This window comes from Pteronotus mesoamericanus, unplaced genomic scaffold, assembly GCF_021234165.1.
Source record: "Pteronotus mesoamericanus isolate MK-2021 breed Mesoamerican mustached bat unplaced genomic scaffold, CSHL_Meso_final contig_263, whole genome shotgun sequence".
NCBI lineage: Eukaryota > Metazoa > Chordata > Mammalia > Chiroptera > Mormoopidae > Pteronotus > Pteronotus mesoamericanus.
The window spans coordinates 6,547,009-6,562,233 of NW_026555112.1; the positions used below are offsets into that span (position 1 = coordinate 6,547,009).

At 43.8% G+C, this 15,225-nt stretch overlaps 2 protein-coding genes across 2 annotated transcripts in view; both read left to right on the top strand.

Moving 5' to 3' along the window:
* LOC129071266 (putative tetratricopeptide repeat protein 41) overlaps positions 1–5,542 on the top strand; it is a 60,164-nt gene extending 54,622 nt beyond the window's left edge. The window contains 3 exon segments of the mRNA XM_054574441.1: positions 100–233; positions 4,652–4,781; positions 4,873–5,542. Coding sequence (XP_054430416.1) covers positions 100–233; positions 4,652–4,781; positions 4,873–5,542 — 934 coding nt within the window.
* A 1,707-nt stretch (positions 5,543–7,249) lies between these two features.
* Positions 7,250–15,225, top strand: part of NT5DC3 (5'-nucleotidase domain containing 3) — a 49,593-nt gene continuing 41,617 nt past the window's right edge. Inside the window, exon 1 of the mRNA XM_054574616.1 lies at positions 7,250–7,541. Within this exon, the coding sequence (XP_054430591.1) occupies positions 7,331–7,541 (211 nt within the window). The 5' untranslated portion in view covers positions 7,250–7,330. The remainder of the gene's footprint in view (positions 7,542–15,225) is intronic.

Sequence of the window (15,225 nt, forward strand, 5' to 3'; positions counted from 1 at the left end):
GCTAGTGGCAAATGCTGGATTCAGTCAATGTTTGTTGAATGAATGAATGACTGCAATGCTCCTTTGATGCAAAACTTTAATTAAATTTCTCTTTTCTAGACTCCAAATGAAGAAAGCAATTGAATATTATAAACAAGTGATAAAAATAAAGGAAAATGCAATCACCCTGGCCAACTCTTCACTCATCAGGAAGCAGCTGAGCATCAGCCTAAGTGATACCTATTGTAAATTAGGTAATTGCTCTGGTCTAGTTCCTATCAGGAGCAGGTGACATCCTGGTCTTTCACCTGCATACTTTGCTTATTTAAAAGATGTCATCTGTGAAGCAAGCAACTGTTCCATACACTTACCACCTTTTTGCTATCTGTTTACCATCCCTCATTAGGAAAGTGTCTTAGCCTGGTCAGACTACTCTAAGAGAACACCATAGGCTGGGCAGTTTAAACAACAGAAACTCACTTCTCACAGTTTCAAAGGCTGGGAAGTCCCAGATCAAGGTACCAGCAGGTCATTGTAGGATGATAAGAACAGCAACAGGCTTGCCTTATGGATAGGTCAAAAAGGTTATTTTTGATAATCTCTTATTATGGGCAAGGCTCCTAATTTACATTCTTGTAGGTAGTTAAAGGTGGCGGGTGGGGGGGGGGCGGAGTTTCTCTTGAGTCTGAAGGGCCTCAGTTGCCGTTCCCTGAGAGTAATCCACAGACCGCAGAGGCACATCCTGAGTCATCATACAAGATTTCTAATTAATCCACTAAAACGGAACTTGATTGCAGAGGCGTGAAGGAGCTCCAAGGGCCCTTTTATGACACTCATTTTCTATTTCTTTGCAATGGGAGTATTTTGTCTCCTCAAAGAGACTGAACAGGGGCCTTGTGATTTACTCTTTATATCTTCAGAAAACATTAGAAATGGTGTTCTGTCAACACAGGAAGGTAAGAGAGAGGGTGAACATGTTCTTTCTGGTATTTACGCGGTGGGCCTGGGGATTCCACAGAAGTGCTGGCTGTGCTCCAGGCTAGTCACGGCAAAAGAAATGGCCTAAATTGTATTTTAACCTATTGAAAACAATAATCTTTAATTGATTTTTTAGATTTCAGTTTAGATTATAAATTAATGACAATAATTCTTAGCTTGAAAAGTCTTGGCACCATCCTTAGTCTTGTATTACTGCATTTGATGAATATGTATAACACAGTGTAATCCTCCAAGGAGTATGAAAAGAGTGGGTTCCCACCAATGATAACTCAGATTTTAATTATCCTCATAATATTTTTATGCATGAGACTATAGTGAGTACATATTAAAACGATGGATTTGTGAGAGGGCGTTCAATCCTAAATCTTATTTCTTCTCCTGATCATGGTTTTGTGAGGCACTTATTCAAAAATGAAATCTCTTTCTGTTCAATAGATCCTTTATAGTTTACCTCAATTGTGATTCAGTTTCAAGAATAAATCTTAATAGAACTTAATTCTAGAAATTGTAGTACTAATCCTGACTATGAAGGAGGGCTTTTGTGATTTATGTTCCAAGCTACCTCTGACACAAAGCCATCTTATTATTCTCCTTCTCTGAGAACTGGTTTAAATCTGCCTGTTGAGAAACCATTTCAGTGGGAGGAAAAAAGTGGACATGCGGGTTTTCATAGTCCATTAGATCAAGCAGAGTGTTCTGTACTGAGTTGTTTATTTTGGATGAAGTCTGTGACTTCCCTCTCCCTGGGGTGGTTTTAAAAAAGAAATGCCAACCCTCTCAGTCATTGTAGAAGGAAAACATTAAACGGGGCTCTACTGGGTGACTTTCATTAGGGTGAGTCAGTCCTTACCCCCACATCTGATTTTAAAAGGCTCCGCTCAGCCAGAGACCTCTTCTCTATAACAGGAGGTTTTGTTGGGAAGATAATCACGTAAGAGATAACTGAGGTCCAATGAGATGTATGCTGTCACGGACATTGCTAGAGGCTATGGGGAAGCACATGCAAGAGGCAACAGGAAGATTTTCCAGAGAAAGTAACTTGGCTGTGAGTCCTGACAGGTGTTTGTCCAGTGAAGAAGGTGAGGTGGAGCATTTTAAGCAAGAAGAATCAGCATGAATAAAGACAAGAGAGGGTGAATTGGAGTGCTTTCTTTTTCCAGAGGAAATAATAAAGATATCACTTTTTTAATTAAGTTCTGAAAAAAAGGGGGAAACTAGGAAAACTCACCATTTACAATTTGAGAATACATTTTTAAGGAAGTTGGTGAGACCTCCCTCCGACACCCACCCTCAGTTCATGTTTGGCTGAAAATAAGGTGGGCGTGGCTCCGTGGAAAAGTACAAAGTGGAAATGGTAACTGGTGGTTCCTTCCTGGCTGTGATTTTTTGGGAAAATGTAAGGAACCAATGTGATTTCAAGAAATTATGGTCCTTGGATCCTAGGGACCTAGATTGGAATCCCAGTTCTGCTATTTTCTAGGCTCGTGAGCATAACTTCTCTGAGTTTCAATTTTCTTACCAGCCAAAGAGGATAATAATGTCTGTGTGTAGGGTTATTCTGAAGATTTAATGAGATGATGTCTTGCCAAACAACCAACAGCACACACATGCACAACGAAGATTTGACATGGGAGGAGGGCTAGTGACCTCTCTCCAATTTAAATGACCCCATCCTGCTCTTTCCTTTTCCTTGGGCTGGGAGGACTAACCAGGCTGCATAGTGCTGCCCAGCTGGTACTGACCCCAAGGGAGGACAGAGTGGACTGGAGTTGGGCCCGAGACAAGGATGTCCCTTCCTGGCAGCTACTATGCTTGTTCCAGAAAGAATGATCAGATTGTGTTCAAGAACGTTCTGAAGTTAAATCTCTAGGTACTGATCCAGAATGGGTCACGAGGGCAAAGATTCTGAGGACCTAAGGTGTGTGACCAAGAAAGAGTCTAGGGAACGTGAGGCTGAAATAGGGTGTGTCTAGCGGCTGGTCCATGTGACAACCTCAGTCCCCCAGCAAATGAGAGCCTCTTAGGGGGCAGAACGAACAGTCTGTGGAATCTGGTTATTGCTGCCTAGAGGACTTCTGGGAATGAGTTCTTGCTCAGCCACCTCATGACACATCCTGGTTCTCTTCTTCACTGTTAACTTTTAAGGCCAATTAAGGCCAATGCAACGTGGCCATCCTGAGCAGGGTAACTCAGTATTCTGCTGAGCTAGATTGGACCAACTGAGAACATCATAGGGAGTTATGACAATAATTCAAAAAGAAGAAAAATAGCCACAGATTGTTAAGTAGAGACAACAGCTGAAACTCTCTATTAGATTTCCAGCAGAAGCTGCGCCAATATGTGACCTGGGCTATGACTCAAGAAGCAGAGCTACAGAGAGAGAAGGTCTCTGTAAGCAGAAGCTCCCAATGATACTCAGAAGGACAGTCATGGGGGAGAGGCAGCCTAGTGTAGAAGTCAAGGCCAGGGGCTGGGGGATGAGGCAGACCCGGGATTGTTCTCCCTTGAGCTGGAGCAAGTCACTTAAGTCCTTTGTTTTCTCATCTTTAAAAGACATTGGACAAGTACAAAGATTCCCTGGAAGGACACACATTTTAGGAGAAGGTTGCACAGATGGGGGCAGAGATGGGAGAGACACTTTTCACTTTATATGTTTCCTTTTTTGAACCATGTGTCCCATTAAAAAGAGTAAATGAAAAAAGAAGAGAGGTGATGGTAGTTTATACCTTACAAGATTATATAGACCTGATGGATGGTAATTACTCACATAAATTTGCTGTTATTGTTATAAATACAGGGACGCTGGCTGGGTCATCTGTTAGCTCATATATATCCAGCAGCCTCTATCTATCACATATCCAGATTGATGCCCCATCAAGCCTTACATTATGTTTATAATCAATGGTATAAACTCTGCTTCTTGAAAGCAGTCTTGAAAATGGGTAAATTGAATAAATGAGTACCACTTGCAAGTTAATTGTAAAATACACATTTTTTTTTTACTTTAACACATTATAGAGAATTAAATTATTGACAGTGGCCTGTGGCAATGTATAACAAACACCTGTATAGCTACCAATATTCACACCAATTGTTAAGGTTTTTGCCACCTTTGCATTCTCTATCTTTCATACACACACAGACACATACAACCATAGTTTTTTCTAAACCATTTGCAAGTTGCAGATATGACACTTTTATCTCTATAAACACTTCAGTGTGTGTCTTCTGAGTACAGCAAGTACATTCTTCTACATAACGACAATAGAATGATCAAACCCCGGAAATTTAACCATTATGTAAGACTATTATCTAACATATAGTCCCTACTCAGATGCCCCCAAGTGTCCTAGCTGTTTGCCTATATGAGATCTTTGGTTGCATTTGGTTGTATCCTTTAGAGCATTTAAGTGGGCTTGTTTTGTCTTTCATGATATCGATATTTTTTAATAGTCTAGGTCAGGTTCTGTCCTACCCTCCCTGCTCCAATGTCCTTCAATCTGTACCTGTCCGTTTCCTCACAAGCAGACTCAAGTTAAATGTTTTTGGCAGGAATACTACAATAGGTCATGTTCCAATGCTACCTTTGATAAATATTTTCTTTCCTCATTTAAATGTGTGAGGTCAGGAGTAATTTTTAAAAATTCTAATATTCTTATTTTCAAATATCCAGCAGGTCAGTTATTGATAAGTGACTCTTGTCATCACATCCTGATTGAGGCACTGGGCTATTTGTACAGATCACTTGATTTAAGGGCGACTCACCTGGGATCTTCTCATTCATCAATCCATGGAATCCTCTAGTGAGTTCCTGTTCTATGTCACAAAAAGAAATATACTTCCGGTTATTCATGTCCTAGGCATAACCTCTTGATGATTTTTGATCTTTTGCAGCCTTCTGAGGGAACTTGAGTGGATCCGGGGTAGGAGATGGCCTCAAGGTACGAGACAGCAATGTTCTGAGGGTTCTAGGAATGGCGCCTCATTATGGAAGCACTTGCTGAAATTAAACTACCACTGCGCCCAGAGTTCTAGCACAGTGAGTTCTGCAATGTGCAGGAAGGCAAATAAGTTACCGAGGGCTAAAAGCACAGACTTGGCACCTGGTACAATTTCAGATAAATCAAAAATTGCTTCCAGAAAAGGGAAAAAGGTCTTGAGACCCATTTTTTCTATTTCTGCTGAGGAAAAGACCCAACAGAAGACACAAAATAGTGTTGAAATAGGGAATGGTCCAGAAAAAGAAGCATCAGAGAAAAAGAAAGGTTATTTCTCTAAGATTAAATCTGTGGATATAATGGATGATGTAGTAAAGCTTTCACGACAAAGGATTTTGTCAGCTGAAGTGGAGGCTGGAACTGGACAAATCCCCAAGATGTACCAGCATTGCCTGCTATGGCCTCTTAGCACAAATAATCCCTCTGAATCCTTAACTGAACTCATCTCAGAAAAGTGGCTTTTTCATAGCCCAGATTACAGTTCAATTCCTCAGAAGAGTTTTTTGCAGAGGCCTCAATTTGAAAAATACTTGTTGAGGACCTCGAATGATATGAATAAAAAATAAAAATGATCATGGACTCTTCTGTGTCTGTAAATTTTTTTCTACTTGCCTTTATTTAGAACTTTTTGATGAGATCGATACCATTTTTGGCTGCTTAAAATACTGTAACAGAGTTTTGCTAAGAAGAACAATTTTTAAGTGATTGACATTTCTATGGTAGGTATGTGAATGTTGAACTCGCAGGGTTCCATATCTAAAACTATAGTGAAGCAATGCTATAAAGTTCTAATCTGTGTTACTTTTACATTGCTATAGTTGATCTATTTTGAATTTATGAATTAATTTTTCATGTAAACAATTGCTATCACCTCAACTTCTTAATGAAATATTAATAAACAATAGAACAAAGAGCATAAAGTTTAAAGGGCCAGAGTCCATGGCTTGAAATCATATACATCTTAAATATTTTAATTGCCTCCTATTTTGTCAGCGATTTGTATGATATTACCCATGAACTGTTAAGGATTACCAGTTAACTGGCTACCTTCTCCCTTAACACCCAACTACATTAAGAAGCCAAATGGAAGAACTGGCTTAGCTGTGTCATCTTAGGAAAGTTATTTCACTTCTCTTAGCCTCGGTTTCATTATTTATGACATGGGAGAAATGATGCACCAACCTTTCAGGATTACTGAGGGGACTGCATGAGATAATGCACCCAGCATATCCTTCAATAAATAGTAGTTATTATAGTCACAGTTTAACCCAGAGGCCACCTTTTTTCACAAAGCATCTTCTGACCCCTCCAGGCCACAACTAAAGCCTGCACGAATGCTTTGTGTTACTTGCCTTCAGTCGTTCCCCACCTATTTCATGGTCGCAGTGTGGTCTCCCAGGCAGAGTGCGAGGCTTGAGAGTTATTCCCGTCACCCAGTCCTGCTCAACGGTACCCACAGTCTAACTAATAGCTTGGGAAGCCCTCGCAGTTCAGTGGTTCTCAGTCAGGTCCTGTGTGGGCCTTATCAGCCTTTCCTGCAGGAGCTGAGACACGCAGTAACGTTACATGGTGGGAGTTACTGTTTATTTGACTTTGGTAGAACAACAATACAGGGAACAGGTGCAGCCTGCCAGGTCCGAGAGAAGACAAGTGCACCGTGCCTGTGACAGGAATAGGAGTTGGGTGGCCTGTCCCGGAGGTCTGCCTCCCTCGCTAGGCAGAAATCTTCTGGGGGTAGTGGTCTTCTGGGTTACGCAGTGAGGGGAGCCTTTCAAGCACATCAGCCCAGGTGTGGGGCCTCAGCCCAGCTGCCCCCTCACGGGCAGCACTGAAAGGTTCCCAGCTGGGGATCTGGGGACGTCGTCGACCCACCCCCGCGATCCAGAGGAGATCCAGAATTCAGAGGCCATTAACGTGGAGCGAGGTCACCTCTTGAAGCGGGGTCCGGAGGCACTGTCAGTGCAACCAGAGCGAGGGGACAGGCACTGGCCGCGGGAGGAAACTGCTGCGGAGCTCGGCAGGCGGCGCCGGGGTCACGTTTAGTGGCCCAAAGCTGGCAACGAGTCAGGCCTTTCCATGTGGCCTCGGCCTGACCCGGCGTCCGCCCCTCCGCACCACCACTCCGGTGCACCGCAGATCTGATCGTAGCCAGATCTGAGCTTGGCCCCGGCCGCCCTGGCCCCGCCCCCGTTCCCGCCCCCGCGTTCCGCCCCCATAGAGGCCCCGCCCCAGCGCGGCCGAAGGGGTGGGCCGCGCCGCCACGTGCTCAGACGCAGGCAGCTGCCGGCCTGCCGAGCGGAGTGCGGGCGGAGCTCCGGCCCCGCGGTGCCAGGCGTAGCCGGGCGGCGGCAAGCATGGCCACCGCGGCGGTGGCCGTGGTGGTCCGTGGGGCCTGGGCCAGGGCAGTGGCGGCGGCGGCGGCCCTGCGGGGCGGATGCGGGACTGCGGTCCGGGGACGGCTGCGCGCCGGCTCCGCACGGCCCTTGTGCACAGCACCTGGAACCGCTCCGGACATGAAGCGCTACCTGTGGGAGCGTTACCGGGAGGCGAAGAGGAGCACGGACGGTGAGTGCGGCGGGCCCCCAAGCCCCCTGTACCTGCCAGGACCGTCCCCGCGGGGCTGGGGCGCCAGGCTCCCTCGCATGCGGTCAGCCGGGAAGCGTGCATCCTCGGATCCGCGCGGGACCCCAGTCGTGATCCTCGGTCGCCCCGGTCGCCTTCAACTGCAGGCGACATCGCGTCTGCATTGCGATTCGGGGAAACGCGGAAAAATGCGCCTCCAGAAACTTTACAACTCTTGTCTTTCTACTGCTGGACAGCTGTTTGATAAATTCTTGGGATTTTTAGCCAGAAATCTGCATCGGAAGCGCTTTGGGCTCTCGTGGAGGGCTCGCCATCACTGGGGAGGCGGTCACCCTCACGCACCGGTAGATTGTGTTATTAAGGAACATTAATAATAGGGCCAGTCCGAATCCGACAAGCCGCGGATTACTTTGCAGCGGGGCTACTGGGCATGTGGCAGTGTCCGGAGGCTAATCTATTTTCCTCCTTTGTTTTCGGGGGTAGGCACGATTTGCTGTGTTTGAAACCGGAGAGAATGGAGGCTGGCAGGGCTCTGCGCTACCTCCTAACCTCAGCGAGGAGGGGATTTCTGGGGTGGCTACTTCGTGGCCTGGTGAACTTAAAATTAGCTTGGTTCCGTTCTTACTAAGGGAGATGGGGAGAGGCAGAAAGAGGACGGAGTAAATATTAGTGTCAGGCACAAAGATTGTCTCCTTGAATTCTTCCCATTCCTGGAGGGACTTGCCCCGGGATCGAACGGCAACCAGGGCGCATCGGACGACGCTCTAACCTACTGAGCCATCCGGCCAGGGCAGGACTCAAGTTTAAGGAACCTGGCCACCGTAACACCTTGATGGATCTGTCTCAGCCCCTAACTTACTGTCTTATTTACTGCTTTGCTCTGCCTCCCAGTACTAGCTGACCATTTGGGAACCCGTGTAAAGGGCCAGTGATATTGGTGCTGCTTTTCTTAAGGAAGATTTAGAATTGAAAATTTAAACAGATTTTTTTTGAGTGTGGAAGTAGAGGTGGCTCATGGAAATAGGAGACATGATTTGGTGGGAGAGGACATTTTGTAGAATCATATTTTCTTTTTTTTTTGGCTAGAAGTCAGTTTAATGAAAGAAATCAATTAGGATACTTTTCTGAAGGAACTTAAAGTGGCCAGCAATGCAAAACACTATGTAACAGGCTATTTTCTTTGTTTTCCTTTGCTCAGCGTTAATTTTGCATTGGCTTTGAAGTGGTTGTGTGGTATGGTAGAAAAAGGACTGGCTTTGGAGACATTGGAAATTGCAGATTTTTGGTGAAAGAAATATAGGTCACATAGCCCAGCTTTTGGGCAGGCAAGGCTTTTTTTTTTCCAATTAAAATTGAAACTCTTAATTGAGATAATGGTGCATTTACAATACACAATTCTAAGAATTAATACAGGGAGATATGGCATACCCTTTACCCCAGTTTCTTACAATAGTAACATTTTGCAAAACAATAGTACAGTATCATATGGATAGTGATACATTTCACAGCTTTTTTTCAGAGTCCTCTAGTTTTACTCGTACTTGTGTATTTAGTTCTGTACAGTTTTAGCACTTGTACAATAGGTTTCTGTAGACAGCACCACTGTCAAGATGAAGAACAGTTTACTGCCAGAGTCCCTCACGCTGTTTCTATAGCCACGCCCCGCCCCCTCCCCCCTTCCTTTCCTCTCTCTCTAATCCCTGGGACATTATCCATTCTCCATTTCTCAAATTCTGTCAATTCAAAATGTCATATAGATGGAATCATACAGCATGCAAACTTTGGGAACTGGCTTTTTTCACTGAGCATAATTCTTTGGAGATTCATCCAAGTTGTGTGTATGACCTTTTTATTGCTGAGTAGCATTCCATGGTGTGGATGTACCACAGCTTAACCTGGTTTAACCTCAGTTCACTCCTTGAAGGACATCTGGGTTGTTCCCAGTGTTTGACCATTACAGTAAAGCTGCTGTAAACATTCAGGTACAGGCTTTTGTGTGAATGAACATCCTGTGTTCATTTCTCTAAATACTCAGCCATTGCTTGGTTGAATGGTGATGGTATGTTTAGTTTTATAAGAAACTACAGGCAAAAATTTTGCCGTTCTCCTTTTGTGGACGAGGTTTGCCGCTTGCAGGCTGTGCCCCCCAGGCATGAAGCCTCCATTTCCTCATCCTTAAAGTGGGACGCTGGCAGCAGGACCCGCATCGTAGGGTCCTGGCCAGGAATGAATGAGTCCGTCCCTGAAAGGTGCTTACAGCAGTGCCCGTGGATGAGGCAGCCGAAGCGTTGGGTGGTAGAGATCGGCATTGGGCCAGAGTTTGGGCTTAGGTGTGTGATAACCCCAAGGAGACTTTGGAGTAGGACAGTTTGAGAAAGATTTTGAGATTTATTGGCTTATGTGACCTTGGTGGCAAGTTGTTTTCCTCTCTGACCTCAGTTTTTGTAACGGCAATCTGGGGATAATTTGGGGATTTTTAGTGTTGGCTTGTTACCCAGCAGATGCTCAGTAGATGCTATTGTTATCAGTCATTAAATAACTCTTTCAGTCCTAGACACACTTAATAAGGGGTGGAGGCGGGTTAGTGAGCTCTGGAGTCTAGGTCTCCTTCACAGGGGCCAGCGCCATCACTAACTGTGTGGCCTTGAACAAGCCATCTGAACTCTGTAGCTTTGGGTTCTTCCTTTGTAGAACGAGGCTGCTAAATAATGTGTAAGACTTTTTGCGGGTCTGAGGATCAGGTAATCGTGTGCCCCATCCCTTCTTCACACCCCAGCACGTAGTCAGTGTCTCTCTCACCCGTGAGAACACAGGGACTTTAATTTGACACTTCCTTCTTTGCCCTAATGGGCCTGGACCATCCCTACCCCATTTAGCTGAAGTCAGTACAAGTGCCCAGCTTTCGTTCATTCACCAAGCTTTTATTGATACCTAGCAGTGAGCTTAAAGGCTGTGGATTCACAGATGGGCTGGTCTGAGAGGGAGGGACCCACAGAGGCCCCACCCCTGCCGGTGTTGCCTTTGGCAGCGGGAGACTGGTAAACAGTTAAGTGACAGTCCAGCTTGGGGAGATAAACAGCGTGGGCCCCAGGAGCTCTGACACCTGAGCAAATAACTGCTCAGGGATGCGGGAAATGTATCCTGAGAACGGGGTCTGTAGGGATGAGAGGCCAGAAGAAATATGAAAGCATACAGTAGTCTTTTGTTTGTTTGTTTTGTTTCAGTTTGCAAGGAGACAAAAGAATGTTGTTTTCTCACTCCCTGATTCTTTCTTTCTGGCCTTTTGGTCTCTTGCGGTAATGCAAGCAATCTGTTCAGGTACCTTCCCTTTGAAGGGCTCCCAGAGTAAAGGCTGCTCAGGGAAGAGAGTTTTTACTCACTCTTTCTCTTCCATCCTTTATATTTTCATTTGGATTTTTAAAAAGTGTTTTTTTTTTAAAAACAAGCTTTATGTTTTAGATTTACAGAAAAATGGCATGTTTCTATAAACCCTGTTAACTTCTTACCTGACTGTGGTACATTTGTCACAATTAATGAACCAATATTGATACTTTGTCACTATGTACCCATGTTAACTAGATGGATACTTAATTCAGATTTTCTCAGTTCTTAACCTAGGTAGTGTGGTGTCCTTTACTACTTCAGGACCCCATCCAGGAGAGCACACTGCATTTATTTGTCATGTCCCCCTGGTTCTCTGGCTGTGACAGTTTCTCTGAGTTGCCATGTTTTTGATGACCTTGACAGTTTTGAGAAGTACTGGTCACCTTGTAGACTGCCCCTCATTTGAATTCCTTCTTCTTCTTCTTCTTCTTCTTTTTTATTTGAGATTTTTGGAAATGCAGTACTTTTGCACCCTGTATCAAATTCGGCTGAAAGAAAACTGTATTTTTAGGAATACAGTTAGTGGCCTCATTCTACAAAGGAAGAAACCAAAACTGGAGAGATCAGATGGCTTGTTCAAGGCCACACAGTTAGTGATGGCGCTGGCCCCTGTGAAGGAGACCTAGACTCCAGAGCTCACTAACCCGCCTCCACCCCTTATTAAGTGTTGTGCTAGGACTGAAAGAGTTATTTAATAACTGATAACAATAGCTAGTATCTTTGTATTTTTAGGGAAAGAAATACTGGTTTATAACCTGTAGCAAAAATTGCCTGTAGAGCTATGGTTCTCAACCAGAGTTGGGGAGGGAGGTACATTTTGCTCCCCAGGGGACATTTGGCAATGTTTGGAGACTTTTCTGGGGGAAGCAGAGGCTGTTGGCCCCTAGTGGGTGGAGGCCAGGGGTGCTGCTAAACAGCCTACAATGCAGAGCACAGCCACCCATGGCAAAGATTATCCAGCCCCAAATGCCAGTTGTGCCAAGACTGAGAAATCTTGCCCTAAAATGATGAATTCTAAGAAATCACTATGCAATTGTAATGTAAAGAGATGGGTGTATTTGCATGTGGTCCGTTATTTCCTGTTATGCTGCATGCTGTGTGCGTCTTTGAACTTCATCCCTGGCCTTCCCTGTGTACTGATTAGTGATTAGCCAACGCCTCCCCCTCTCCCCACCACACCCAGGAAGCCCCAAATTTTGCAAATTTCTGTAATGCCCGGATTGATGGAAGATAGCTAGATTCTTGGATCTGATTTTTGCGTCATTCTGTTGCAGAATCACACATCATGTAGCCTCTGGAAAACTCCATGGTACGTTGGCGAGAAGAAAAGTGAAGAAGGCAGTCTCTGTAGTAAATTCTTATCGCTCCTGTAACAAATGACCACAAGTGTAGTGACTTAATGCACATTTGTTATTTGATAGTTCTGGAGGTCAGCGGTCTGCAATGGGCCTGACTGGGCGAAAATCAAGGTGTTGGCACGGCTGCATCCTTTCCTGACAGTCTGCTGGCGAATGTTTCCTTGCTTTTCCGGTTTCTAGAGGCTTCCCACATTCTTTGGTTTATGAGCCCTTCCATTTTTCAGAGCCAGCAATGGGTGGTTGGTCTTTCTGAGTCTCTTGCCTTCCTTTTTCACACCTCAGGATGCTTGTGATTACATTGAACCCACCTGCACAATTCAGAATATGCTGTATTTTAAAATCAGCTGTTAAGCAGCCATAATTCTGCCAGCAACTTTAGTTTCCCCTTTGCCATGCAGGTAATTTACAGGTTCCAGGGATTAGGATGTGGATGTCTTTGGTATTGTTATAAAAACAGTTTTGACCTCAGATCCCTTGAAAGGGTTGGTGGGGGGGGGCACGGTGGGGAGGGAGGAATGGGAGGGAGTGGGGGTATGGGGGGCGGGGTCCTGGATTATGCTGCTCTAGGAAAAATATTACTTGAATGGATGAGTAGAGAAACGGAGAAGGGACTGACATTTATGAAGTTCCTACTGTGTGCCTAATGTTAGCCAGGCATTCAACCTACATTTTGCTGTTTGATAACTGTGCAACCTTGGGCCAGTTACTTAACTTCTTAGTTTTATTTTCTCATCTATAAATTAGGGATAACAGTATTTACCTCATGGAATTTTTGGGACATTACCTGAGATAAGGAATAAGAAGTGCCCAGTGCATGGCATATGGAAGGCACTGATATTCATTCCTTTTCTATGTTCTCTGAACTTCAATGAAAAAATCTTGATCGTTCGCTTAGCATTTGATCTTTTGATATGGCTAACTTTTTCTCTTTCTTTTGAGTAGTTAAGTTTGTTTTTGTTTTTTTTAAATTAAGTGACTAATACTAAGATTAGGTTGTCATTAAACCATTAATTACTATATATAATTTTACTTCAAGTGTAGTTGCATATAGTTTGATTTTTGGAACTTTGGGAAGCATGACAGATTTCTACACAGCAGTCAAAATTACAGATATTACAGAGTAATAAGGGATATAATTTTAACTTTTCGTGGGAGTAGTATAAATGTCATATGTTATTAGTTATTCAGATGAGTAATTTTATTTGTCATGGATTGATTTCCGCTGGAGATGATGCAACATATCTAAACTAGTGAAGAAAAGGAAAGCTTTTTTGTAGGTAAATGCAATAAAAATTGCTTGTGAATTGCGGCTTCCTGGGTGTGGGGGGCGGGGCACACCCCACCCTGTGTTAAGTTCCCTTTTTCTCCTCCTGGCAGAGTGCCATTTCTTGGTCTCTTTCACTGCCTGTGATGTTGCTCACTATATGTTGTGCTTTATTCTTATTTTTATTTATAGTCCCTGCACAGCGCCCCATATAGTGTCTGACACATAGTAGGTGTACAGTAAGTGCTTGCTGAAAAAATTCCTGAGAGTTGAGTAAGTGGGGAAACCAGCTTACCAAAATACTACATACTGTATGACTTCATTGATATAGAATCCTAGAAAATGCAAACAAATCTGATCAAGTGAACAGTTGCCTGGGGATAAGTAGAGGTGCAAGAGAGAGGGAGGGGTAGAGTTCAAAGGGGTGCAAGGAAATGTTTGTGGATGCTGAATATGCTCATTATCTTTATGGGGATGATGGCTTCGCCAGTGTATACATATGTCAAACCTCTTTATACACAATGTGTGATTTGTTCTACATCATTGGCACCTCCATAAACTAATAAAGGAAAGACAGACACAAAAATAAGGGATGGGCTCTGGTCTAGCCTGGGTTAAGGCAGTACCCAGGAGGTGGGGCCCCAGGTACGGTCCAGCATGAGTCATGTGGTCTACTCTGGACCGAGAACTGGGGAGGGAGGGGCGGGGCAGGGTCTGGGAGAGCCCAGAATTTGTGTTTTTAGAGGTGGGGAAGGGTCATTTCTTAACTAAGGGTTAGGGTGTGCTGGGCAGATAGCACCACAGATGTTGACCATCATAGTGAAATGGAAGCCTTGGACATCTTGACACCCATTATTGGACTATTGCAGAAGTAAAAGTGATTTACAATGGCATGGTTACTGGAAATACTAGAGAAAACAGTGTCTGGCTAAGAACAGTAGTATTTAAATCTCTAAGGTCTAATAGTAGCACGCTCGTAGGAATTGTCCGTATCTCAAGTCACAGTTTCTACTTGTCTTAATCTTCCTTACTATATGTAATTAATTATTAGTGGAAAGGATATTAAATGGACACAACTATACCAACTAACATGGTTGGCAGGAAACATAACATTCTAAACATAAATATGAAACTTGTGTTAGAGTCAGACTCCTCTCTAACACATCAGTTGCATTGGAAGAAATTCACATTTTTGAGGCAAGTGTTGGTAAGAAAACTTTCTGGCCTTCGCCAGACAGAAGGAAGTTGTAATGTGTGAAGTTGGCTAAGCGAACATAACCTCAAGTGGGTTGTCTTTTCCTTGGCAATGACAGGTGAGAAGTTTAAAGGTTTCAAATTTGGACGTAGAACCTTGAGTTTAGTTGCCACAGAAACAGGATAATGTAGATACTACTTCACCATAGGGACCAAAATCCCTATGCTTTTTTCCATATATTTTCAATACATACTTTTAAGAGAAATTTTGAAATCTTGTTTTCAATCTACATGTGGACTTTTAAAAGGGAATTTGAAGCCATCTTTAGTAAATAGGAACTAATTCATAAAATAGAATATTTATGAATATACATAAAACATGGGTATGATAAAGTACAATAAGATGTTGAGATTTGGTCAAATGAGAGAAAAACAAGTAGTTTAAGTCTGCTGTAATTTTTGCTGA